Genomic DNA, 25002 nt, shown 5'->3' with positions numbered 1-25002 from the left:
CAGTTTCAGATATTAAAGGTACATGAATTATGATTTTTGTTGCTTCTTAAGTTGGTCCTCTGCAATTATCTTCCAAGATATTCTGTGTTCCCTTTTATTTATTATATAACAGAAGTTTCTGTTAATATTAAAGTGATACTCATTTATGTTAAATTACAAAGCTGCTTGCTATTTTTTAAAACAAATCCAAGAAAAGTGAGGAAAGGTGGTTTTAATGAATCCTTCCTTCTTTTGTAGCTCAGAGTAGTAATGAAAAAAATGTTAGAAATTAGCATAAATTTGCCTTTGCTGAATATCAGTTCTTTCATTGTGAAATAACTGGGTCTATTCCAGAGGACAAGTTGAAAAGTAATAAAACTACCTTTTTATAACAGGAACAGTTATATAGATTTTTAGCCTTTGGGACATTCTGATCTTTTGATTTGTTTGGGTTTCCTAAGGATTCACAATGCACTTAAAGGAATTCCAGATGATCGTGATGGGTTGTTTGATACCATTCAACGATCCAAGAACCATTATCAAAAAAGGGCTTACCAGTGTATAAAATGTATGGTGGCTCTCTTCAGCAACTGTCCTGTGGCGTATCAAATTTTACAGGTAATTGTTTCAATATTGTTTGTGTGATGCTCATTGAAAGAAAAAAACATGGATTGATGGAGCCTTTTTTGGTCACAACTGAATTCTCAACAGAATAAACTACTGTATTTTTTGAAGTATAAAACACACCCGAGTATAAGACACACCAAGAGGTAAACAAAACAAAAAAACAACTTTTTGCCCTCCCCGGTCCCCTGGAGCACTCTGCAGGGGGCTGGGGCGGGCAAAAACGCGATGTGTGGGGGGTCGATCATCCTAAAGAGTAAGCCTTTTATCGATCTTAAATCCACTTTTCTCTACCCCTCCCCACGGCAGGAGAGGACTGAACATATCTCTCTGAACTTTATTTTTTTCCTCTGACCAGCACACACAGAACTGCTTGGCCTAAGGAGCGGCAGTCGGCTCTCTTCTTCTCTTCAGTGAGGAGAGAAAAACATGTGGGGGCTGCCAAACTGCCACTGCTGCGATCGACCGGGAACGGCCAATTGGGCGAGGAGGGGTGGGGATCCCTTCCACTTGGATTAATGGCTTCTTGTGGTTGTGCCTGAGAGGCAAAAGGGAAGCCCAAAGAATACAATCTGGCAAGGCTGCCTCCTTGAAAAACCTGGTTTGTTCACAGTCCTCTTCGCAACCCCACTTCCTTAGTCTCAGTGCAAAAGCAGGTGCCCAGCTACCATATCTCTTTGCTGTATGACAGATCCAGGCAGATTGGAGGTGGGGGTGAGGAAGAGAAGAGGAAGTCTCCTCTCCACAAAGGCTTTTCTATGGTCGCTAGATTGGGAAGTTAAAAACCTAGAATGAGATACAGTCGAGCTCCTGAGATCGCTTCGCTGCCACACCAAAACGCTGTGACTGCAATCTCTGCTGTCTGGAACTGCCTGAGAAGGGGCAGGTGAAGTGGGCTCTGCAGAGATCACTGTAAAAGCATTTCTGGGTGGCAGCGCAACGTTCCAAAGCCAAAGCCTTTGAATCAAGCTTGATTGTACCCCATTCCATGTTTTTAACTTCCTGATCTAGCATCCAGAGAAATCTAGCGTCCCTGAGGCACCTCTCATTTGCAGGAGGAGGGCACCATAATACAAAAGCTGTGCTTTTCTGGTGACGGTTTTCGGCAGGTTCCAAGTGCGGTTTTCTTTTCCAGTTACTCAGAGACTTTTGTACATGCCACCCTCCTCCTCTTCCTGCAAATGAGAGATGCCTCGGAGACGCTAGATTTCTCTGGACACTAGATCGGGAAGTTAAAAACATGGAATGGGGTACAATCAAGCTTGATTCAAAGCCTCCTTTGAACTTCTGAGCTGAGCCTCCTGAGCTGCGAGAAGCGGCTGCCAGCAATGCCCTTAGGGCGATGACGTTGCGAGTGGAGAAGGCTCAACTCCCTTGCCACCCTTCTGACACCGCTGAGGATCGTGGAGGAAAGCATTTTCAGGCGGCGGATCCCCTCCCTGATTCCAAAAACAGTGTGTGCGGAAGGCGCTGCCACCTGAAAGCTCTTTCCTCCATGATCCTCACGTTTCAGGTGACAGATCTGGCCAGGGGAAAAGAGAAGTTGCGTCTGTGGTGGGAGGAGGCTCAGCAGGTGTCAGAGGAGCGGCAAGCACTTAGCAGATACTGAGGGGGCCTTCAAAAGGCTTTCAATGCAATTCCCTGGGCTGCTTCGAGAATCAGACTCTATGTGGAAGTGAGGATCCCCGCTGCCTGGAACCACCCAAAAACCCAACATGCGGACCAGGTGGCAGGGCTACATTTGGAGTATAAGATGCACCCAGATTTTCACCCTCTTTTGGGGGGTAAAAAGGTGCTTCTTATACTCCAAAAAATATGATAGGTAAATCAAATTAATATTGAGTGAAATCCTGCCTCTATAGAAAGACCCTTTTTAGTATTTCTTTAATTTTCAGTCGTGAGCAAGAAGCAATACATTATATTAAAAGCTGAATAGAATGGAAGAATTGGAATAATTCTTCAAATATGGAATGACTTCATTTTATCTCTACAGAGTAATGGAGATTTGAAGAGAAAGTGGACCTGGGCAGTAGAGTGGCTTGGAGATGAGCTAGAACGTAGGCCTTACACAGGCAACCCACAGTATACATACAATAACTGGTCTCCACCAGTACAGAGTAATGAAACATCAAATGGTTACTTTCTGGAAAGATCTCACAGTGCAAGAATGACTCTTGCAAAGGCTTGTGAACTGTGCCCCGAAGAGGTGAGAAATCTAATGTGATTTTGAAATTCATTGGTACACAGATACTCTATCACAAAATTCTTAAGAGAATTACAACTTATATAATAGATATATGGATTGATATTTTGATATAACACTTTAATATGAGCTTTTAAAACCAGAAATTTATAGTTTCTTCATGCAGTAATGAAGTTATTTTAATTGGGTTAAATCTTGAAAAAGAGCTGATGATTTTCATGTTAAAATTGGATATAAAATATTAATATTAAAGAGTACATTATACCAAGATGCTATTTTCCCTTGGTACAACATATTGAGGAAAAAATCCTACATAAAAAGGAGATTCACTAAATGTTCTCTAAATTTGCAGATTTTTTATTTCTTTGATTTTATCAAAATTTCTCCATACTACATATTAAGCCATAGTAGAGTTTAAAGTTTTGAACTTCTATAAATCATAATATCAAACATGTTGAGCATGCAATAGAAGAAGAAAAGATATGGGAGAGCTTGTGACATTTGTGTAAATCAGTAATTTTCAGTTATTATCAAGCCCAGTTTTCATATTCATGATTATTTTCTTTTCATAATAAAAACTCAATTAACCATAGAGTGGTTCTGTATTACAAACTTATTTAAAACATAAACTGAGAGCCAAAATCAGTGCATTGGACTAAAAAATCTAATTCAGCAACTATTAAAAGTTCTGACCTGACCCTTTGTTATTCCAGTGCCTCATATGCATAGTCAATGTGAGAATAATCCATTTAGCAAACATTTTTTGACTTATTAGTAATCAATAAATATTGAATTATATCTAGTTTTTTGAAGCTCACTAAAATAATTGAGTATTGTGTATTCTTGCTAGAATAGACAATAGGGCAAAAGTCAGCATAGTCAAACAGGAGTAATTCCAGTGGAACAGAGCCATATGCAGTATTTTCTATTTTCTCCTTTATTAGGAGCACTCTGTTGTACAGCATAGCACCTCACAATGAAGAAAATGTAGATGACAAACACATAACACTAGTAGAATGATGTTTCTATGGGTCATTGATTAGTGGCAAGTGGGTTGCAGATATTAATATACCAAGATGTTAAGTACATACAGTATATCACAGCAACAAAAGTGAGTACACCCCTAAGCGATAATGTTTAAATGGTACCCAAGTAGCCATTTTCCCTCCCTGGTGTCATGTGACTCATTAGTGTTACAAGGTCTCAGGTGTGAAGGGGGAGCAGGTGTGTTAAATTTGGTGTTATCACCCTCTCATATTGGTCACTGGAAGTTCAACATGGCACCTCATGGCAATGAACTCTCTGAGGATCTGAAAAAAATGAATTGCTGCTCTACATAAACATGGCCTAGACCAGGGATGTCCTAACTTTTTGCAAGGAGGGCCAGATTTAGTGAGGTGAAAATGTGTGGGTCCGACCATTCAGCCTGATATTCTTTGAACCATTAACAATTAATGTGGGGTGAAGGAAAAAACGCCGGATGGCGGGGATGAGTGACAGGCTGAGCCGGTGGGGAGAAGAGGCTGCAGGCTGCTCAAAATTTGAAAACGGACCACAATTGGCCCCCGGGCTGGACTTTGGACATGCCTAGCATAGGCTATAAGAAGATTGCCAAGACCCTGAAACTGAGCTGCAACACAGTGGCCAAGACCATACAGCGGTTTAATAGGACAGGTTCCACTCAGAAGAAGCCTCATCATGGTCGACCAAATAAGTTGAGTGCCCGTGCTCAGCATCATATCTAGAGTTGGCTTTGGGAAATAGATGTATGAGTGTGGCCAGCATTGCTGCAGAGGTTGAAGGGGGCAGTGGGGGGGGGGGTCAGCCTGTCAGTGCCCAGACCATATGCTGCACACTGCATCAAATTGGTCTGCAGGGCTGCCATCCCAGAAGGAAGCCTCTTCTAAAGAAAGCCCGCAAACATTTTGCTGCAAATAAGCAGACTAAGGACATAGATTTTTGGAACCACGTCCTGTGGTCCAGTGAGACTATGATAAACTTATTTGATTCAGATGGTGTGAAGCGTGTGCGGCAGCAACAAGGTGAGAGGTACAAAGAGAAGTGTGTCTTGTCTACAGTCAGGTATAGTGGAGAGAATGTCGTGGTCTGGGGCTACATGAGAGTTGCAGGCACTGGGGAGCTACAGTTCATTGAGAGAACCATGAATGCCAACATGTACTGTGACATTCTGAAACAGAGCATGATCCTCTCCCTTCAGAGACTGAGCCACAGGCAGTATTCCAACAAGATAACGAACCCAAACACACCTCCAAAATGATCATTGCCTTGCTAAAGAAACTGAGGGTAAAGGTGGTGGACTGGCCAAGCATATCTGCAGACCTAAACCCTATTGAGCATGTACGGGGCATCCTGAAACGGAAGGTGGAGGTGCGCAAGAACTCTTAACATCCACCAGCTCTGTGACATCATCATGTAAGAGTGGAAGAGGACTCCAGTGGAAACCTGTGAAGCTCTGATGACCTCTATGCCCAAGAGGGTTAAGGCAGTGCCGGAAAATAATGGTGGCCACACAAAATATTTACATTTTCGGCCCCATTTGGACATTATCACTTAGGGATGTACTCATTTTTGTTGCCAGCAGTTAAGACATTAATGGCTGTGCGTTGCGCTATTTTGAGGGGACAGCACATTTACACTGTTATACAAGCTGTATACTCACTATTTTACATTGTAGCCAAGTGTCATTTCTTCAGGGTTGTCACATGAAAAGATACACTTGAATATTTACAAAATGTGAGGGGGTGTACTCACTTCTGTGATATACTGTACATATAAAATTCCCTTTGAGAGTGATGCATGCACAAAAATGGAATGACTTTGTTCTATATTTGGTAATTTAAAAATTATTAGATCTATGAGTTAAATGTCTGTACTGTGTAAACTTAACAAATGTATAGGAAAATAATCATTTTTAAATAAAAAAAGAAACAGATAAAATACTTTGCCAATTTTTTAATTTCTAGGAGCCAGATGATCCAGATGCTCCTGATGAGCATGAATCTTCTCCACCAGAAGATGCTCCATTGTACCCCCATTCACCTGGCACCCAATATCAACAGGTGAGCAGAGATGAATCTTAAAGAGACTTTGTTACTTCACTATAACGTCAGTGAAAGGCAACTCCATCTCTTGTCTTTCTAATCACAGCCAGCCTCTTGGACATTGCAAACATTTGTTGGTACTTGCAGGGCAATTTTATAAAGCAAGCCTAAAATGCCTCAAAATATTGAAAACTATGTGTACATTTTGCATAAAATGACTGCTAATGATAGAAGACAATTACACTCCAAAAGTTTTACTCTATAATTCTCACATCAGTTTGATTATATAAGCTGTAGCTTATGTTAGGTCCTGATTGCAAAACATAGTGCTGATGTGAGGGTCAGGCCTGGATACTTTGGTGCCTTAGCAAAGTGTTGTGACCTGGGTTTTCTCTCTCTCTCTCTCTCTCTCTCTCTCTCTCTCTCTCTCTCTCTCTCTCTCTCTCTCTCTCTCTCTCTCTCTCTCTCTCTCTCTCTCTCTCTCCCTCTCCCTCTCCCTCTCCCTCTCCCTCTCCCTCTCTCCCTCTCTCCCTCTCTCCCTCCCTCCCCCTCCCTCCCTCTCTCTCTCTCTCTCTCCCCCTCCCTCCCTCTCCCTCTCCCTCTCCCTCCCTCCCCCTCTCCCCCCTCTCCCTCCCTCCCTCTCCCCTCTCCACCTACACTCGCAAAGGAAGTCCTGGAAGGTGCGCTCTTAACTAGCACAGAGACACACACGCACACACACGCATGATCAGAAGGCACTCCCAACTCGGCACTGCAGCTTTTAAGAAAGAATTACAATAAAGTTCATAGCAGGCGCCTCCTGGTTTGGCTCATCTTACAATTTTCTCAGAAATTTCCAAAACACACTCTGTAACACACACTTTTTCTTCAGGATTTTAAGATTTAACACTTATTTTTCAACCCCAGACCTTTCTTTTCTTTTCTCCGACATTTCATACTATTACACTGGGAAATTACTAGACGCTCAAGAGTGCCTTTATTTCTTTTTGTCTTTTTACTGTTTTTTAATTTGGTGCCTGTAGACCTATGTCTTCTTAGTCTTAACCTAGAGTTGGCCCCAGGCTAAGTGCTTCAGTCACCACTGATCTGATTCTACAGTTCAGTGGTGGATTTCCATTATTTTTACTACTGGTTCACTCGCTTCTGCGCAGAAACATCCAGGCGGTGGGCGGAGCCCACTGCTGCCACTACAGGTTCGCCCAATCCAGGCTAAACCGGGAGCAACCCACCCTGCTACAGTTCATTTGCAAGATTATCTGAAGTGTAATTTGGCTACGTTACGAGATTTTTGTTTTTTCCTAATCAGATATGCTAACCATCTACCAGATTTATTTGCATTGCAGAAAGTGTTATGTTTTGCATATAACAGACTAGTGGCTACCTGGTCTGAGATCAGCATATTAAATTGGTCTTTTAATAAGGTAATTGCTTCTTTAATTTCTTTATCTCCTGGTTTTAAAGTTAACTCTTGCTCTTTCTTCCTAATTTCATCTTCCAGTTCTGTTCGCTTTTCCCCCTGTTTGCGTCTATGTAATCTATTTAGATTTATCAAAGCTCCTCTCATATACACTTTACTTGCATCCCATACAATTTCCATAGATGTACCCTTATTCATATTAAAAACAAAGTATTCTGTTAACAATTTTTTACATTCATTAATGTATTTCTCATGTCTAAAAATTTTTTCATTCAATCTCCAAGACCTTCTTGCTTGCGTCATCCCTCCCAACTCCATCCAAACTGGGTTATGATCTGATAAAACTCTGGCACATATCTTTGTCTTCTTTACCCTAGAATGCAAATCATTGGTAGTTAGTATGAAATCAATTCTAGAAAAGGATTGATGTCTGTCAGAAAAGAAGGTAAAATCGTATTCTTCTGCATTTCTTTCTCGCCAAATATCTCTCAGTTCAAAATCATCCATCATATCGAAAAAGGACTTAGGTAGTTTCGCTCGCATTTGAGTATTTTGCCGAGAAATCTTCTTATCTTTCTTAGTGTCCATAACACCATTCCAGTCACCCAATAGTATGCAGGACCTATAATCCCACTGTACTAATTTATCATAAAGCTTTCTATAAAATCCATCTTGTTGCTGATTGGGAGCATATATTCCCAGTAGCAATGTCCTTTTCCCTTCTAATACCAAATCTATTGCGATATATCTTCCTTGGGGATCTGCTTCGATTAATTCAGCTTTCATATCCTTCCTTAAGTAGATAACTATACCATTTTTCTTCTCTGAAGCAGAAGCTATAAAGTGTTGTCCAAGTCTTGTATTAATCCAATATTTTTGATCAGTTGATCTAATGTGGGTTTCTTGCAAACAAATTATATCATTCTTGAACTGTTTAAGATAGTGATTTATTTTCTTTCTTTTCTGTGGGGAGTTTAATCCATTGACGTTACTTAGTTGTCATCTTTGGCTCCCTGAAGCTTTTTTAGAGCCATCTGAACATCTTGGAATTTAACCTTTGGTCTGGCTCCTCCCACTACTTTTAAGCTGGTACCTGTAGCATCTTGACTGGTAACAGGTGTTGTTGTGATTGTTGCTTTTTTAATTGTTGGTCCATTCGTCTGGTAATCACATGGGTTTGTCTTTGTTCCTTGGCTCCTTGTACTTCTGAGAGAGAAAGATGATCCATCCTTGTTGATAGTTGTGTAGTTTGCTGTCTATCTTGTCCTTCTTGTTCTCTTTCTCTAGGTCCAGGTGGGGCGGGGTGTCCAGCCTTCAAGATATTATGGTAAAAGTCTCGGGCCTTCCATACTGAATTAAGACGGTATCTTTGCCCCCGATAAATGAGTGCTAACCCGACTGGTGCATCCCATCTGAACTGTAGCTGATGATTTTTAAGCTCTTCGACTAAAAAAGCATAGTCTTTCCTAGAACTTAGCATTTGAGATGGTATCTCTTTCAAAACAGTCACTTCCTGACCCCCAATTTGAAGCTTGTTTTTATAAGACTCTTGCAATATCATATTCCTCATGTCTCTTGTAGCAAAGTACACCACAATGTCCCTTGGAAGTTGCTTCTGTCTAGCAAGCCAGGAGTTAACACGATAGACCTTTTCAATTTGCCAATCAAAATTCCCCCCTGGCCTTCCCATCAGATTATCGAAGGCTTCTGAAAGAATCTGTTTCAAATTTTCCTGGTTATTTTCACGTAAACCTCTTATTCTTAATGCAAGTTCCATTTGTCTATACTGTAACATAATAATTTCTTTTTCAGCATCTCCAACTTTTTGTTGAACCAAATTCATTTTCGATACCAAATTAATATTAGAGTCACTAAGATTTTCTAATCTGTTTTCAATTCTGGAAACATATTCTGATAACGAATTAAGAACCCCCAACATATCATCCCTGATCTTCTGAACCCGAGTCTCAAGTTTATCAGACAGTTCTTTATGAGCAACGGATATCTCCTCCTTAATTTTTCTTTCCATCGTAACTGCACGATTTCTAAAGGCTTCAGCCAGTTCTTTCTGAAAAGTGTCTTTAGTTAATGGCTCTATGGGGGAGGAAGTAATGACTGTAGTTTCGTGCTGGGGCGGGGGAACTGCCCGCACTTTTAAACAGGTGGGGGGGAACCTTTTGCTTAGAAGCCATTCCAAGTTTTAATCTTCTTCAGCCAATTAATAAATCTATGCTGGTCGATTGTACAGCAATTGCTGTTTAATTTAGTAATAAATCACTTCCTTTTCTTTGAAGTTTTAAGCTCTGTAGAAATTCAAAGCCCGATCAGTACTACGAAGCTGCTCGGTGCCATTTTGTATATCTCTTTAACAAGTAAGATATCAGAACGAATTCTTGTAAAAATGAAGCTGATTAATACAAACAATTAAAAGTTCACGTATATAGGCTATGCTCGTCTTGAATTTAGTAGATCAAATTTTGTGCTGAGGCTGAGTGGTTTGCTTTGTGCTGCTAATAAAAGCAACAGGAGTTCTTGGCGCGGAGACAATTCTACTTTTGAGTGCCCTTCCTCCCCTCGCAGAGTCCATCGGAGAGAGTTAGTTGGCGCGTTGCCCAGCACAATTAGCTCACCTTATCTCCTAAGCCCGAAGAAAAGGTAAACAAGCTGTCAAACAGCTGATGAATTGCTGTTCAGACAGTTTAACGCAACCAGGAATCCGGAGCTGTTAAGAACCAGCTCCCACTGGCAACCCCCACCACCACCACCACCGGAAGTCGACAGTCTGTCTTACTGTGGACACATGAACATCAAGGCTTTTGGAGATTCTTTTGTAACCCTTTTGTCAGGCCCGCATTTATATTCCTTTTAGAATTTTGGCCTGCCACACTTTCTCTTATTTCATTATGCTGTTTCTTTAAGTATAGACAATAGGAGGGGGGAATAGAAGGAGTAGGATTTTGGAATGTATTGTTCTCCTAGGTGCTGCTTGGAGAGTCCAAGCATGGGTTAACACAGTGTATCTGCTCTAGGACTGAGTATCTTTTTTATTTGACCACGCCTCCACTTTGCCTCTATTATCTCAGTTTAAAAACTAAGTCCGCCCAAGAGGACTTAGTTTGGGGAGTTCCTTTGCCTTAGGGCAGATAAACTGGGCTTCCCACTTAGATTCAATAGATATTGGTCTTGAATTACCATTCTCAGACCACCAGGAGAAAGACTAGGACTGGTTCCTATTCCTCTTCAAGGATGTGAGAGGGCTGCCCAGTGCTGTTTAAACGCGGCAAGGCATGAGTTCTTCGTCCGGTGGAGGCCGGCAAGGGGGGGGGGGGACGAGATAGGAGTTTTGTCACACCCCCCACTGCTAGCAGAACCATGTGGCACGAGCCGAGTCTCTGAGGAGCTCCGGCAAGTGCGGGCGCCCTCCTCTTCATTGAGGTGGTTGCGGCTGGAGAACTCCAGCCTCTGCGCCACCTCCCTTCTCATTTGGACAGTTGCGGTGGCCATACTGGCTCGCTCTTTGCGTGCCTTCTTTGGCCAGAAAAGGGGCGAATGCGCACACGGCCATGGCCATTTTCTGCCAGTCGACCAGTGTGTGTGGCGGTGTGCGAGCAGCGCTCTGGCGAGAGAGAGCAAAGTGGAGGCCACGGGGCAGAGTCGCGAACCTCAGACTTTCGGCGATAGTCAGTGGCGGCAGGTTGGGAGGCCACCAAGGCTGCAACCAGGCGTGCGCACTCTTCCCGAACGGCAGCAGCCCCATAAACAGCGGATCGCTGCCAGGAGGCCGGGGTCTTGCATGGTTAGCCAGAAGGCCTTACCTCGCATGAAGCATCCATCCGGCAGCAGGGCAGCTGGAGGAAGGGTATTGTCTCCCGAGCTTCCCTCTCCTCCCTCGAATCTGCGGGCGCTTGTGGCCCAGTGCCAACCCATTGACCCCTTCTGTTTAACCACCGATAATGAGCTACCATGTCAAACGGAGGTTCTGAGGCCCAGGGAGCACAGTCAGGGCCTTCATCTAAGCGGAGCAGGGTGGAGCCTTCTGCTAAATGGGCAAAAGGGGGCAAGGGTCCTTCCAGCAAAGGTCCAGCAGGAGCCCCAGGGGCTAGTGACAGGGGTGACAGTGCCAAGCAGCACAGGACAGGGTCGCCCAAGCCACGGGGACAAGAACCATCCCCGGAGTGCATGGACTTCCTCGAGCCAACCCCAGGCCAGAGGGGAAATAAGGAGCCTGTCTCACCTCAGGAGAGCAGGTCTCCTTCATCCATTGGCAGTATCTTCAGACTCATCGCCTGAGGCATTCTGGGGGGTATCTCGATTCTCCCAGCTCTTCCCTGAGAGAGCAGCTGGACCCTTTCCAGGGTATTCCTCCCGCTGAGTAGGGATCTCATTCTGGAGGCAGCAGAGGCCGGAGGACTTCCAGCAGGGCTCACAGAAGGAGCAAGAAGTCAGGCCTCACCGCTAAGATGCGGGAGATAATAACCCTATCTCCCAAGGGATCGTGGAAGGCATAAGACAGAAGGGTAGCAAGAAGGCCATGGCTCCCAAAGCCAGGCCTATCCCCAAGCAGATTGAGGATCAGGATCCAGCCTCACCTGGCAGCTCTATTGCCACGGAGGAGTCCGCCCTGGAAGAGGGGGAGGTACAGGACTTTGAGTTGTCGGAGGATGAGGACCTTCCTCCTGAAGCCAGCATTCACCAGTCTCTTTAAGCCCTCCCTTTTCAAGTCCATCCTTCATAAGGCGAAGGCTGACCCTGAGTTGGGCGCTACCCCCAAGAGCTCGGCCACAGAGCCTTCCACCACTAAGGACCATAAAGAGGGCTTGTTCAAAGAACCGCCCTCGGCCCAGGAGTCTATTCCGGTCCCGGACCTCTTCTTAGATGTAGTTCAGAGGCAGTGGATTCAGCCTGGGACCCTGATAAGCCCCAGTTGGGGGGTGGGGACAAGACCCTGTATGCCGTTGAGAATAGGATGGAGGAGGCCCTGAAGCTTCCAGAAGTGGATGCTCCAGTGGTCTCCTTGACCTCTAATTCCAATCTGCCGGCGGACCTCTTGGAAGGTCTCAAGCAGAAGACAAAAAAGCAGAGAAAAGTGTGTCTTAAGACGCACCAGGTGGCTGCCTGGGCTATTAGGGCATCCACATCTGCATCGTTCTTCATCCGCTCCTTGCTCCTCTGGCTGAGGCAACTGAGAGCCAAGCCTCCCTCCCGGAGATCTTGGTGGAGACACAATCTAACTAAGATCATCACCACAGTTGTATACTCCGCCGATGCTTCCCTGAACGCTGCTAAGTTTATGTCCAGGGTGCTGGCTTCCAACGTAACCTCTCGACACTTGCTCTGGCTTCGTTATTGGTAAGCGGAGATGAAAGCCAAGTGGAAGCTGGCCTCTGCCCCCTTCAAGGGTCTCCTGTTTGGGGAGGCGTTAGACAAGTTCACTATCGAGACTAAAGATAAGAGAAAGATCCTACTTGCTACTCTCAAAAAGTCTAACCGCAAGGGCTCCTTTCGGAAGCAGCCATTTCGGTCGCAGGACAGTGCCCAGCCTTCCACCTCCTCATCTTATACCAGACCCTATTCCCAGCAAGGTGATAGAGGTCAGGACAGGGGTTCCTTCGGGTTGCGGAGTAGGCAACAACACCACCACTCCTTTCGAAAGCCCTTTCATGGCAGATCCAACTCCCGGAATTTCCGTCGTGGGAAGTGACCACCAAAGGGATCCCCCAATAGGGGGTTGGCTACAATACTATGCCGACAAGTGGGGGGAGATAACAACAGACAAGTGGGTATTGAGCACGGTCAGGACGGGACTCCGGCTGGAATTCCTTTCATTTCCCCAACGGACCTTCATCTGTTGCCCCTCACCCAGGAGCCCCCTGAAAAGGGAACTCATGCAGGCAGAAATTCGTCATCTAATACAAATAAGGGCCATAGAACCAGTGCCCAGGGAGCAGCAAAAACAGGGGTTTTACTCCATCTTATTTCTGGTGCCCAAGGCGTGGAGGGCCATCCTGGACCTGAAGCATCTAAACCTCCATCTGGCATACAGGCGGTTCAAAATGCAATGCCTCCATTCCATTTTGGATTGCGTGAGGCGGGGGACCTCCTTACTTCAATAGATCTGAAGGAGGCTTACCTCCACGTCCCCATACATGTGAATCACAGGAAGTTCCTGAGGTTCTTCAAGGGGGAGCATTATCAGTACCGTGCGCTTCCTTTCGGACTTTCCTCCACGCCCAGGACGTTTACGAAGCTGCTGGCTGTAGTAATGGCTCACCTCCGGAACCGTCCCATCCGCCTGGAGTGTTATCTCTACGACATCATTATTCACTCCTCCATCCAGGCATGGCGAGACATCCAGACTACAATCAGGACCCTCCAACAGCACGGCTTTTCGGTGAACCTGAAGAAGAGCCATCTGGAGCCGACCACACGCATACAGCACCTGGGCGTCATTCTGGACTCGAACTCTTGCCAGATTTCCCTGTCCCCGGAGCGCCTGAGGACTCTCAGAGACAAGGTGCAAATTTGCAGCACATCCAGGTCAGTGCAGATTGTCCATTTATTCCAACTACTGGGCGTCATGATCTCATGCCTGAAGGTGGTTCCCTGGGCTTGTCTACATGCCAGGGAACTACAATGGTTCCTGCTGCCCATGCAAAGGGCGAAGGACAGCAATTTGCACAGGCACGTCCGTGTTCCTCCAAAGGTGACTCGCTCTCTAACCTGGTGGAAGTTGGAAGCAGTAAAGAGGGTGTCTGTTCAAAGAACCCGAAAGGGTTGTGGTAACCACCGACGCCAGCCATCAGGGGTGGGGAGCTCATTGCCAGGGCCGTCTGGCCCAGGGGCTGTGGAGCCAGAGAGAGTCTTCCCACAGCATCAACTGGCTGGAGCTCCGGGCAGCCTGACTTGCTCTGTGGCAGTTCTCCCCTCAGGTGATGGGCCAGCACATGCTGTTGCTCACCGACAACATGGCAACGAAGGCCCACATCAACAAAGAAGGAGGCACGCACTCCAGATCATTGATGGCGGAGGCCCTGGGCAGGTGGGCGGAACGGCACCTGCTCTCCATCAGGGCAGACCACATTTCAGGGACCAGCAACCAGGAGGCGGATTGGTTGAGCCGCCAAACGATAGATCATTCAGAGTGGCGGTTGCACCCGGACATATTCAATCAGATCGTTCGGAGGTTCGGCCAACCACAGGTCGACCTCTTCGCCATCCACCTCAACACCCACCTGCAGAGATTCTACTCCTATTACCGGTCTCCAGGGCAGAGGGGACCAACGCCCTGCGGTGCAGATGGCCTCCCAGGCTCCTGTATGCATTTCCCCCTCTTCTGCTCATCCCACAGGTTGTGGCCAAGCTCCTGGAGGAAGAGGCAGAGATCCTGCTCATGGCACCCCATTGGCCCAGGAGGTCCTGGTATGCAGACCTTGTTAGTCTCTCCATACAAAAACCCCGGAGGATTCCTCAGGAGACCATCTCCCTCAGCCAGGGGGCGATATTTCACCCAGAGCCCGAAGACTACAACTTGCCGTCTGGCACTTGAGGGGGACCTCCTGAGGAGACAGAAGTTTTCTGACAGGGTCATCCAGACCATACAGGTGTCCAGGAGACCTTCGATGACCAGAATATATGAGGCCACCTGGAGGGCATTCTCTACATGGTGTCAAGACAAGGGATTACAAGACCCTGAGGCTTCTATTCCGCAGGTGCTTGACTTTCTGCAAGACGGGTTGGACAAGAGCCTGGCCTCCAACACCTTGCGCCGCCAAGTGGCAGCCCTGTCCATCGTTATCTCCAGAGGTTCCTCCCGTACCTTAAGCCAGCATCCTCGGGTGAAGAGCTTCCTGAAGGGTGCGTTGAAAATCAGGCCTCCTACGGTGCACCGATACCCATCATGGAACTTACTGTTTGTCCTTCGAGCATTGACGGGAGCTCCGTTCGAGCCACTTCGGACTACATCTCTGCAACACCTGACCATTAAAACAGCCTTCTTGGTCATGATCACCTTGGCTAGGAGGGTGTCAGAGATAGCGGCCCTCTCAGTCAGGGAGGACCTATGCATTATACACCCGGATAGGATCATATTAAGGCTTGACCCTACGTTTGTGCCTAAAGTCAATTCACTCTTTCACAGGTCACAGGAAGTGATCCTTCCTAACTTCTGTCCTAAACCGTCACATCCCAAAGAAAGACAGTGGCACAAGTTGGATGTAAGACATGCAGTTCGCATCTACATCAAGAGGACCAAAGATTTTAGGCGCTTGGAGGCATTATTCGTCTCTTTTCATCCTGGGTTGCAAGAGCAAAAAGCATTGTCACATAACATTGGACGCTGGCTACAGGCCGGTATTAAGCTGGTGTACGAGACTCAAGCCAAGCCAGTTCTGGGTTGGGCGACTGGTCATTCTATGAGAAGTGCGGCCACATCCGCAGCATGGGTGACCCAGGCATCGATCATAGACATCTGTAGGGCAGCCACTTGGGCATCCCCCACGGCCTTCATCCGTAACTATAAGATTGACACCTTTGCCTCGGCCGAAGCCTCCTTGAGGAGAAGAGTATTGCAGAGGGTTGCAGAGGCTCCGGATTCTAATGGTTCTCCTCGCCCAGGGAAATCGTAGCTTGGGTATGTCCCATGCTTGGACTCTTCAAGCAGTGCCTAGGAGAAAGACCGTTGGCTTACCTGAACAGACGTTCTCTGGGCACTGCGGGAGAGTCCAAACCCCCCCCCCCAAGGTCAGAATTACCTCAGAGGTATATCAAGGATCTGTGAGGGCGGTCCTTATCGGAGTGTCCTTCATTTTTAAACTGAGATAATAGAGGCAAAGGGGAGGCGTGATCAAATTAAAAAGATACTCAGTCCTAGGGCAGATAAACTGTGCTAACCCATGCTTGGACTCTCCCGCAGCGCCTAGAGAACGACCGTTCAGGTAAGCCAACGGTCTTTCTTCATTCTTTGCTAGAAGTCAAGGTCATCCTTTGTCTCCGCACTTTCACACCTGACCGGAAGAAGTTAGGCGTAGACGCCAGCGTGGAAGAAGATTGGACCATGTGAAGGACTGTGGGTGTAGGGACAAGATCATGAACTTTTAACTGGGTGGGATTTGGATGTAACCTCCAGAGTTGGAATCCCACAGAAAGATGCCAACATGCCTGTCTTATTAAATTGGAACTTTAAGCATAGTTTTGCCTTCGACTCTGATTTAATTCTACATGGTATTTGGAATGCTGACACCTTTCCAGCTTCATGCAGGTCAACAATTCTTGATCGTAGGTCGTCTGAGAGCTCTTTTCTGCAAGACATGGTTCACATCAGACAGTGCTTCTTGAAACCAGTAAACCCAAAACAGGTGTGTGTTGTTAAAGGGCAGGACAGCTGTCAGCAACACATCCAATATCATCACACTGATTGGAGTCAAGGTTGGCTCACTCCTGGCTCCAATTAGCTCTTGGAGAAGTCATTAGGCTAGGGGCTCACATACTTTTTTCTCCCTGCACTATGAATGTTTACATGTTATGCTTAATTAAACCATGGCAACATCTAATGTTTGTGTAGTATTATTTTCAGCAGACTGTTTTTCTATTGTTGTGACTTAGATGAAGTTCAGAGCACATTTTATGACCAATTCATGCAAAACTCCATGTAATCCCAAGGGGTTCACATACTTTTTCTTGCAACTGTAGGTAGGTAGGTAGATGTTTCCAGGTGTATTTATCCATGTGCTGGAGAAGGAAATCACTGACAACCAGCACCTAAGACTTGTTTCTGCTGGCACAGCACTTGATCAACGTAATTCTCATCAATCACTCTAACTAAAGAGTTTTCCGAAGGGGGGGGTTGCACTCTGCAAACCTCCCCAAAACGGTCTGCTTTTCGTGAAAACTGCCCCTTTTTTTTCAAATAAAAAGCATGAACAGCCTTGGGGGGGGGCTTGCAGAGTTGCAAAAAACAGCCCAATTTTTGTGAAAACGGGCCTATATTTTGTCAAAAAAATTGCATGCATAGCCTATGGAGGCTTATAGAGTGCTGCTGGGGGGGCAAAAAACGGTCCATTTTTTGCTCATTTCTGCCCTCCCCAGCCCCCAGCAGCTCTCTGAAAGTCTCCATAAGAGTATGCAGAGCCATTTCGGTGAAGGGGGCAGGGCTTCGGGAGGCAAAAAATGCTATATTTGGTGTATAAGACGCATCCAGATTTTCAGCCTTTTTTGAGGAAAAAAGGTACGTCTTATACTCCAAAAAATACGGTAGTTCCTGCTTATTTGCCTTCATTTTGCTTTCTTTACTGATTTCTCTAGATGTAGATCTAGTTGTCACAAAATTCACAGTTTTATCCATCACTTCCCTTACCTGTAAATATATGGTTTATTCTCTTCCAAACTTGCACCATGACTAATTTTTATTTCAATTTTAGGTTATAATTGATCCCAGTTCATATTACATTATTACATACAAATTTTAAAAATTGCTTTAGTTAATACATATGATGTAAATAATTTTGCTATGCTTTTTTTATATTTTTTATTTTTAGACAAACATTAAACATACAGACATAAACACACACAAAATAAAAATTAATCTCCAATTACTTATAGTGTGTCGATTGGTTACAAAACCTTTGTGTTTTTTAACAATAGTCTTCACTTGCAATTTACATAAAGACTCATATCATTCTAATATATACAATTGTTATGGTTATTAAACATTCATTTCACTATAGCTATTATTACATCCTTTTTATGTAAAATATTCTAAATTTAAGATAAATTTATATTATAACATTTACATCATCCTGAAATCATCCAATAATATTTCATCTTTATCTTCTATTCCATATAGAATTATTTATCTTTTATAACAAAGCTTTTAAACATCCTCTCCATAGTTCTCTTACAATTTATATAAAATTTCATATTATCAATCTAGTGTATCTATATATGCATTATTATCATTATTAATCATTTATTTAGCTATAACTATTATTACTGTATTTTATACATAATACTCTAAATTTAACTAAGTTTAACTTAATTTTTATTCTAACATTTCATTTCTTCGTCCTGTATCCTTCCAGTAGTAGTGCAGTCCTATATCTCTTGCCATTTGTGGTATTTGTATTCTAATTATTTTCTTGATAAGTCTTATGTGGACTTCTCTTGGCACCTTGTTGTTCCTTGCTTATCTTGTAAAAACTCAAAACCCTCCATCTGTTCCTTCCATCCGCTTGCCTTTAGTTATCACCGGTGCTTCTGCCAAAATTTATCTCATTGTTTCTGCTAAATTTTCTCCCTTTTCTTCTTCCATGTTTTGAGGTTTGAGATAGGGTTCCAGTTCGTTAAGCTCTCCTTTCAACATTCCACTCCTATCGTTTCCAACCATGCTCGATTTGCTGTCAATATCAACAATTTTCTTACCACTTTGTTCATATTTTTCTTCAATTTTTTGAACTCTATTCTCAAATTTCATTGTTTTATAAATATTCTCAACTCTTCCCTCTGTTTTTTGTTCTATGTTCTTCATAATCATTTGCAATGTTAATTCTTTTTCTTCTTCATGTTGCACTATTCTTCCAGGTTATAAACACTGCCATAAAACATCCAAAGCTTTTTGTTAAGTTTCAAACAAGTTCACTATAATATTTCAAGTCAAGGTTTTCTCTTTACTCCAGTCCATATTGATAGTACTCCAGAAGAGCACCTGCATAAACAATCCATCCTCTTCCCACTATCCCTTTTAATAAACAAAATCAGGAGCCTTGAAGTATTAGATACAAGTCAGATATTCAAAGAAAATAAAAAAGGACAATGTTTCCAAGCCTCTAGCTTCTAGATGGCAGTGTTGCTTCTTTTTCCTCTGCCTTTACCCCTCTTTAAATTCCGAACTTAAGAAGAAGAAAAAGCAAACAATCCAGGCGAGCGTTGTAAAAAGAAAAGAAAGAAAATCATAATCCACAAATATGGAAAAAGAGGAAAAATAGAAGAAGAGGGAAAAAAGAAACGAGTCCAATTTAAAAAGTAAGAGGCATTTGTAAAAGTTTAATCCATTAAAAAAAGATAACACACTAAGTTTAATTCAGGTTTAATTTGCTGCTTCCTCTCTTCTGTCTTCAATTTTAATTTTACTAAGTCTTTTTGGGTGTTCTCTAATAGTAAAATTTATCTCATCATTTCGAGACACTCTCTCTCCTGCTTTTCTTCCCTTCAGGGACTGTCCCAACCTTCTGCAGCTTCAATAGCTGCTTCTCTTTCGCCGGAAAAAAAGAATTTATCCTGGATCAGTCAGGGACTTTGCAATGTCCCTGAGATCAGCAGGACGTGCCCTTCTCTATCACCGTCTCTACAAGATGGTTTAGGTCCAAAAGGACCAGCCAACAGCAGAGATATCGACAGCAATCCTGGAGCTCCAAAATTGCATGTCGTGTCATAGCGACATCAGCCCCGCCCTCCTCTATGTTGCTATGTTTGATTCAAAGACTACGGTATCTTAGGAGCAAAAAAATTAATGAGTTTTCTTTAATAAATAATGCTATTACTTTCTCTCCATTTCAATTCTGAATATACTTCCCTTCTTTCCCCAGTTATTGGTTTTTATTGATTGGATAGCATATTTATTTTTCTTCAGTTCTTGCATATAGTTAAACAGTGAATTGACATTTTGATTTCATTATAAATTATTTTGTGTCTTATTGATGTTAACAGATAAGTTACAAACTAGTCCACCAAGCAGCTATTAAAGTAAAGAAAGTCAAATGATTGTTCTTAAAATGTGTTTTCTTTCTTGCAGAATAACCATGTGCATGGACAACCATACACAGGCCCTGCAGCACACCATATGAACAATCCTCAGCGAACTGGCCAACGAGCACAAGAAAATTATGAAGGCAGTGAAGAAGTTTCACCACCTCAGACAAAAGAATAGTGAAAATGCACATAATTAAGTTGTTCCATCAAGACTGTGCACCCAGGCCTTACAGTCCAACTTTTCTCTGTGTCTGGCTGATATTTAGATAAACTATTCCTAATCAACATGGAGTGAAGAGTCTATTCACTGTCTTATCTGCAGAAAATTGCTGTCAATATATAACCTGCCTGCAGTGGAAAGTGTATAGTGTTTTGTAATAAATGGCCTGATGCTAATGTGTAAATGGCAAAGGTGTATATAGTATATTAATGTTTGACTGTTAATTCTTAAACAAGAAACTCTTTTCGTCTTGAATGAGACTCACAGATCTACAACAATTAATTTCTTGATATATCTGCTGCGCTCTACAACCAGTGTTGCCTGCCTAATGGCAGTTAGATCAACTCAACTCCTTACCCTTGCCCCCCTCACCTCCCCAAAAAGTAAGCCTGTTCATGTCAACCAGAAAAAATACTTTCATATAATTCTTTGCCACTGGAGTCCATTTTACTATGAGTATCATAATGACTGGTAACCTTTTAATTCTTTGGTTGATGTGGAAAATTGGTGATATACCTTGTTTCTAGGTCTCTTTCCATTGCCTTTTCCATTCTGGTATTAAGTTAATCACTTGAAGCTATAGTTAAGCTGTAACATTTAGCATGGCTTCACACCAAGTTAGAGTAGCCAGTAAGGAAAGAAAATTTCAGTTGTCCAAAATGAAACTGCTGTTTAAACCCTTTTCTTCAGACACCTGGGTTATAAAACAGGAGGGGGGGGGGTTGGGCAAAGTGGCCGATGGTTTTCAGTTGCACATACGTTCCTCACATCTGATGTTTGACAGTTCTGTCTCTGGATGGGGTTAAAAAGACACTTAGTTTTCAGTAATAGGAAATTAAAAAATTTTAAAACAAATATGCAAATTTTGCTATGCCAGGATGCCTGGAGCATAACAGACTGTATTTGGTGTGCTTGTTTCATTTCTTCAGTAGAGCTTATTTGATAAAACTTCTAATACTTTCCTTTATACTGCACTGCAGTGAAGTGGAAGTCAACAAAATCACACAATACTTGTGAGTATCACTGCACCAAGTTAACTTGCTGATTTTCTGCTCATGCACAATTCTACTTGAAAGCAAGAATTGTCTTAGCTCTATATCCATTATAAGAGAAATCGTAACCTTAGGAGCAGGGTTTGATTAAAGTAAATAAATTACTGGTTAGTCAAACATAAACCCAAGGTACCTCTGTTTCAGAGTAAACATTTGTTTAAAGACTTCAAGGAACTCATTAGTAAATACTGTATTTAAATTAAAAATTGGTAACTTGAATGTGTGTAATTATTTTGGAACCTGTCAAAAAACCAAATACTCCCTGCAAACAGATACAGCCCACCCTATACTATTTAAATATTTGCTGTTTTATTTTATAGAAATTATTTTGCTGAATTCACAAATAGAATTTGATTTAAGAAGATCATTTTTGTCCTGTGGTATGTGTGTGTGGTTTTTTTTTATAAAAAAAACAATGCACAGGTAGTTGAATTCTGTGCACTATACTGAATTCTGGAACAAAAGTCACAGTGAGATTGGACAGAAATTTGATCCTTTACAAAGAATAAAAAAAGAAACCTGTCATAGTTTCTAATGTGACTATCTTGTACTTTTTGTATGTTTTATATGTACATATATATTTAATGAGCACAAGCTTTCTGGTATTTTTATTAAGTTAATACAAACAATGCTGCTTATCAAACTTAGGACTTGAAATAAGTAAAATGAGGAAATCAAAGATTTCTTTTGGATTTAGTGTAACACATTTAGAGTCTTAACACATTTTTATTCTAGGTAACAGTGCTCATGTTACCCTTCTGGGTTTGCTCTAATATACTTGTTATGTTTTAATAGCATTTTCCTGGATTGGTTAACAACATTTGACTGAAGCTTTACCGATCTATTTGGATAAATTTAGTACTAGCTTAAACAAAACAATACTCTGATTTTGTGTTAGAACCTCAAGGAATCCCTTGAGCCAGCATTTATTGTTAGATGTTATTTCAAAGAATCTTTTTGCCTTCCAAAACAAGGTAGTTACTACTTCAGCCTTGGGGAGGTGGGGAAGCAAGTGTGACACAATTGTGGAACTTACGTTCACAATGCTGTATGTTTTTTACCCTCCATGGGGGAACATATTTTCAAATGTTCAGCTTAGGGTTGTTACTAGTAAACTTACAGAAAACTGTATGAGAGTATGGCTGGTTGGAAGTCAATGAATAGCAGAAACTTGAGAATTCTCTTTGCTTTTGGCAAAATGTTAGATTTATTCCTTTTAAAATGTTCTTCGCAGTAATTTATGCTTCTGTCAGTTATGGCAACAGTAGCTTCAAAACTGTCATTTTATTACCTCGGTATTGATGGCACACATTAACAAGTCATCAAAGTGCCTAAATGTTTGATTTTCATTTTCTTTTTATTATTGAATTCTGTTTTTTTGCTTTTGTTTTAACACCTAAGGAAAAACTGTCTTCCATAAAAGTGATTCACCTAATGTTAACCTTACCTTTTTTAAAAATAATTTTAAGATTCAAACAAAAGTAAGTTGAACAGCTATAGAGGAAAAAAACCAACAATTTTCGTACCAAAATGTATTTATAAAAATAGCTTTCATTTTTATAGGACCAATTCTGTATGCATATAACTTTTCATCACTAAGCTCAATGAATATTAAATGTTTAGTATTCTCACTGCTAAAGTCTAACCTAATTAAATAAGTATGCAAGCTTGCTGTTTTTTAATGTATTTTCACTTTGAAAGAACTTTTGAATGCCAAAAGTCAGAGGAGCCTCATTCATTAAAAAACAAAACAAAACCAGATTCTAGTCTTTAGTAGTTGTGGGAAGTAAGGGTAAGCATGACTGCAATGATCTCTGAAAAGCAAGCAAAAAGTAAAAAATATCCAAAATAGAATTTTAAACCTCATAATCCTTAAATTGCATGTTTGTTTTGATAATTAGCTTTAGAAATGCATGTATTGATTTGCTTTCCTTTTCAAACATACTTAATTAGAAATAATTATATAGATAATGTGTTTATATATAGATATAACTTTTGAATGTCCTTTGTTCATAAGTGAATTAAAAACAGTATTTGAAATAGTCACTACAGAGTTAAGAATAAAATAGTTTTTCTTCCCTCTTTTGGCACACTTTTTTATAGAAGAATACATGATCTTGCCACTACTATACAGGCATTCTTAAATGAAGTTGCACTTTAAAAACAAGCTGCAAAACGTTTGTGTTAGGTTTCATGTTTCATGAAAAGCTGAATTATCCCAATGACACTCCTGTGTGTTCCATTGGAGCTTGATTAAAATGTGGTTTTGTTTTTTTACACAGTCCTAATGCTCACTGATCTCCATGTACTGTTTTTTTTAAAAATAGTAATATTACCAAGTGTTATATGTGCTATATAAAATAGATCGTTGTGGATATTGTAAACACAGGTTGTGCTAGGATTCACATTCTTAAAAACTATTATACAAAAAAAAAAACCACAAGAAATTTCTGCAAGAAATAAATACTTCAGAAAAGTACAAACATTTTTCTCTCAAATGAGATTATGGCAAAATGAAGAAAAAATATGATAGGGCAGGTTCATGCTTGTATGTGTACCATTTCAGGATGCTCAGCTCAGGTGGTGATTTGTATATTATTGAGTCATAAAAGTTTTGGCTGAAACATTTGCAGTTTTGCAATGATTTCTTTCCTAAGAATGAAAAAAGTTGACAGGGCTTCTTCTATCTCTTCCTGTTTCTTCTAACAGTCTATCCTGAACTCAAGAAGAATCCTCTATCTGAATTGGAACAGTTTTCTCCTCTGTTCATCTTAAAGTTATCTTATTTGGGGGAATGGGGAGGAGGTACATGAAATATACTTTCTATTTTCTTTCATAATTTACTAGATCCAACTTTTTTTTCCAGGGAATCCATCCAATACTGTAAATAGAACATGTTGCCACCTATCAATCCTGTTTTATCTATACATTTGGCTGTAGGCTCTATCAACTGGCTGGTTGGAACCATTTAAAAAATAGTTTTTTCCTTCTTTTAAATTTTGAAACAAAATGGATAAAATCTACATATGTTCTGTCTTATAAGTTTCTCAACTTTCTAGTTTTGAAATTAATTTAGGATTTTCTGTATTTGTCTAATTATTTAAACATGGCTACAGAATTAATATTGTTCATTATATTAAGCTATTTCTGGTACTTTCTAATTCGTGAAGAATTTTACACTGAATTTCAGTTTTTTTTCAAATCAAAACATTACATAAATTATGTATTGAAGTAGAATTGAATCACAGTGGCTTCCAGGTGTCTAAAAAATAAAATACTTTTAGGCTACCTATGTTGGTGACTTGCTCTACTACAAAACATGTACTTAGGGACAGGCCTAACAACAAATCAGGAAGTTACCTATTTTAATTCCATTTGCTGAGAGCTCACTAGATAGCCTTGGGCAAGTTACTCCTTCAGCATCAGGCTCTCTTACTAAGGTAATGTACAGTACTATAGTTGTATGCAAAAAATGTATGCATCTTTGGTCAAAGCACAATAAAGCTGAAAATAGGTTGAATTTTCAGCAAGATTGTTATCCAAAACATACCTCTGATTCAGATTGGTTTAAAATAGCTAATTTTTTAATGTCTTCAAGGTCAATCAAATGGTCTTAAAACAAGATTGTTTCTTAGTTAGAAATGTTATGAAAGTGAGGCAAAAATCAAAAGTCCAAATAAGACTACCAGCAACAGAAAAGTGAA

The 25002-nt window shown here is 41.8% G+C and overlaps 1 protein-coding gene across 1 annotated transcript in view; it reads left to right on the top strand.

Annotated features, from left to right (window-relative positions):
• The window catches only part of USP9X (ubiquitin specific peptidase 9 X-linked), a 197140-nt gene extending 175319 nt beyond the window's left edge, over positions 1 to 21821 (top strand). Inside the window, exons 43-46 of the mRNA XM_087721771.1 lie at positions 441 to 597; positions 2597 to 2809; positions 5791 to 5886; positions 20070 to 21821. Coding sequence (XP_087577897.1) covers positions 441 to 597; positions 2597 to 2809; positions 5791 to 5886; positions 20070 to 20204 — 601 coding nt within the window. The 3' untranslated portion in view covers positions 20205 to 21821. The remainder of the gene's footprint in view (positions 1 to 440; positions 598 to 2596; positions 2810 to 5790; positions 5887 to 20069) is intronic.
• The last annotated feature ends 3181 nt before the right edge of the window (positions 21822 to 25002 follow it).

Source organism: Thamnophis sirtalis, unplaced genomic scaffold (assembly GCF_051295495.1).
Source record: "Thamnophis sirtalis isolate CommonGarterSnake01/CBP01778 unplaced genomic scaffold, rThaSir2_p1.2 scaffold_8, whole genome shotgun sequence".
Classification (NCBI taxonomy): domain Eukaryota; kingdom Metazoa; phylum Chordata; class Lepidosauria; order Squamata; family Natricidae; genus Thamnophis; species Thamnophis sirtalis.
The sequence above is the reverse complement of the archived record's forward strand: the minus strand, read 5'-3'. Positions and strand labels throughout refer to the sequence as shown.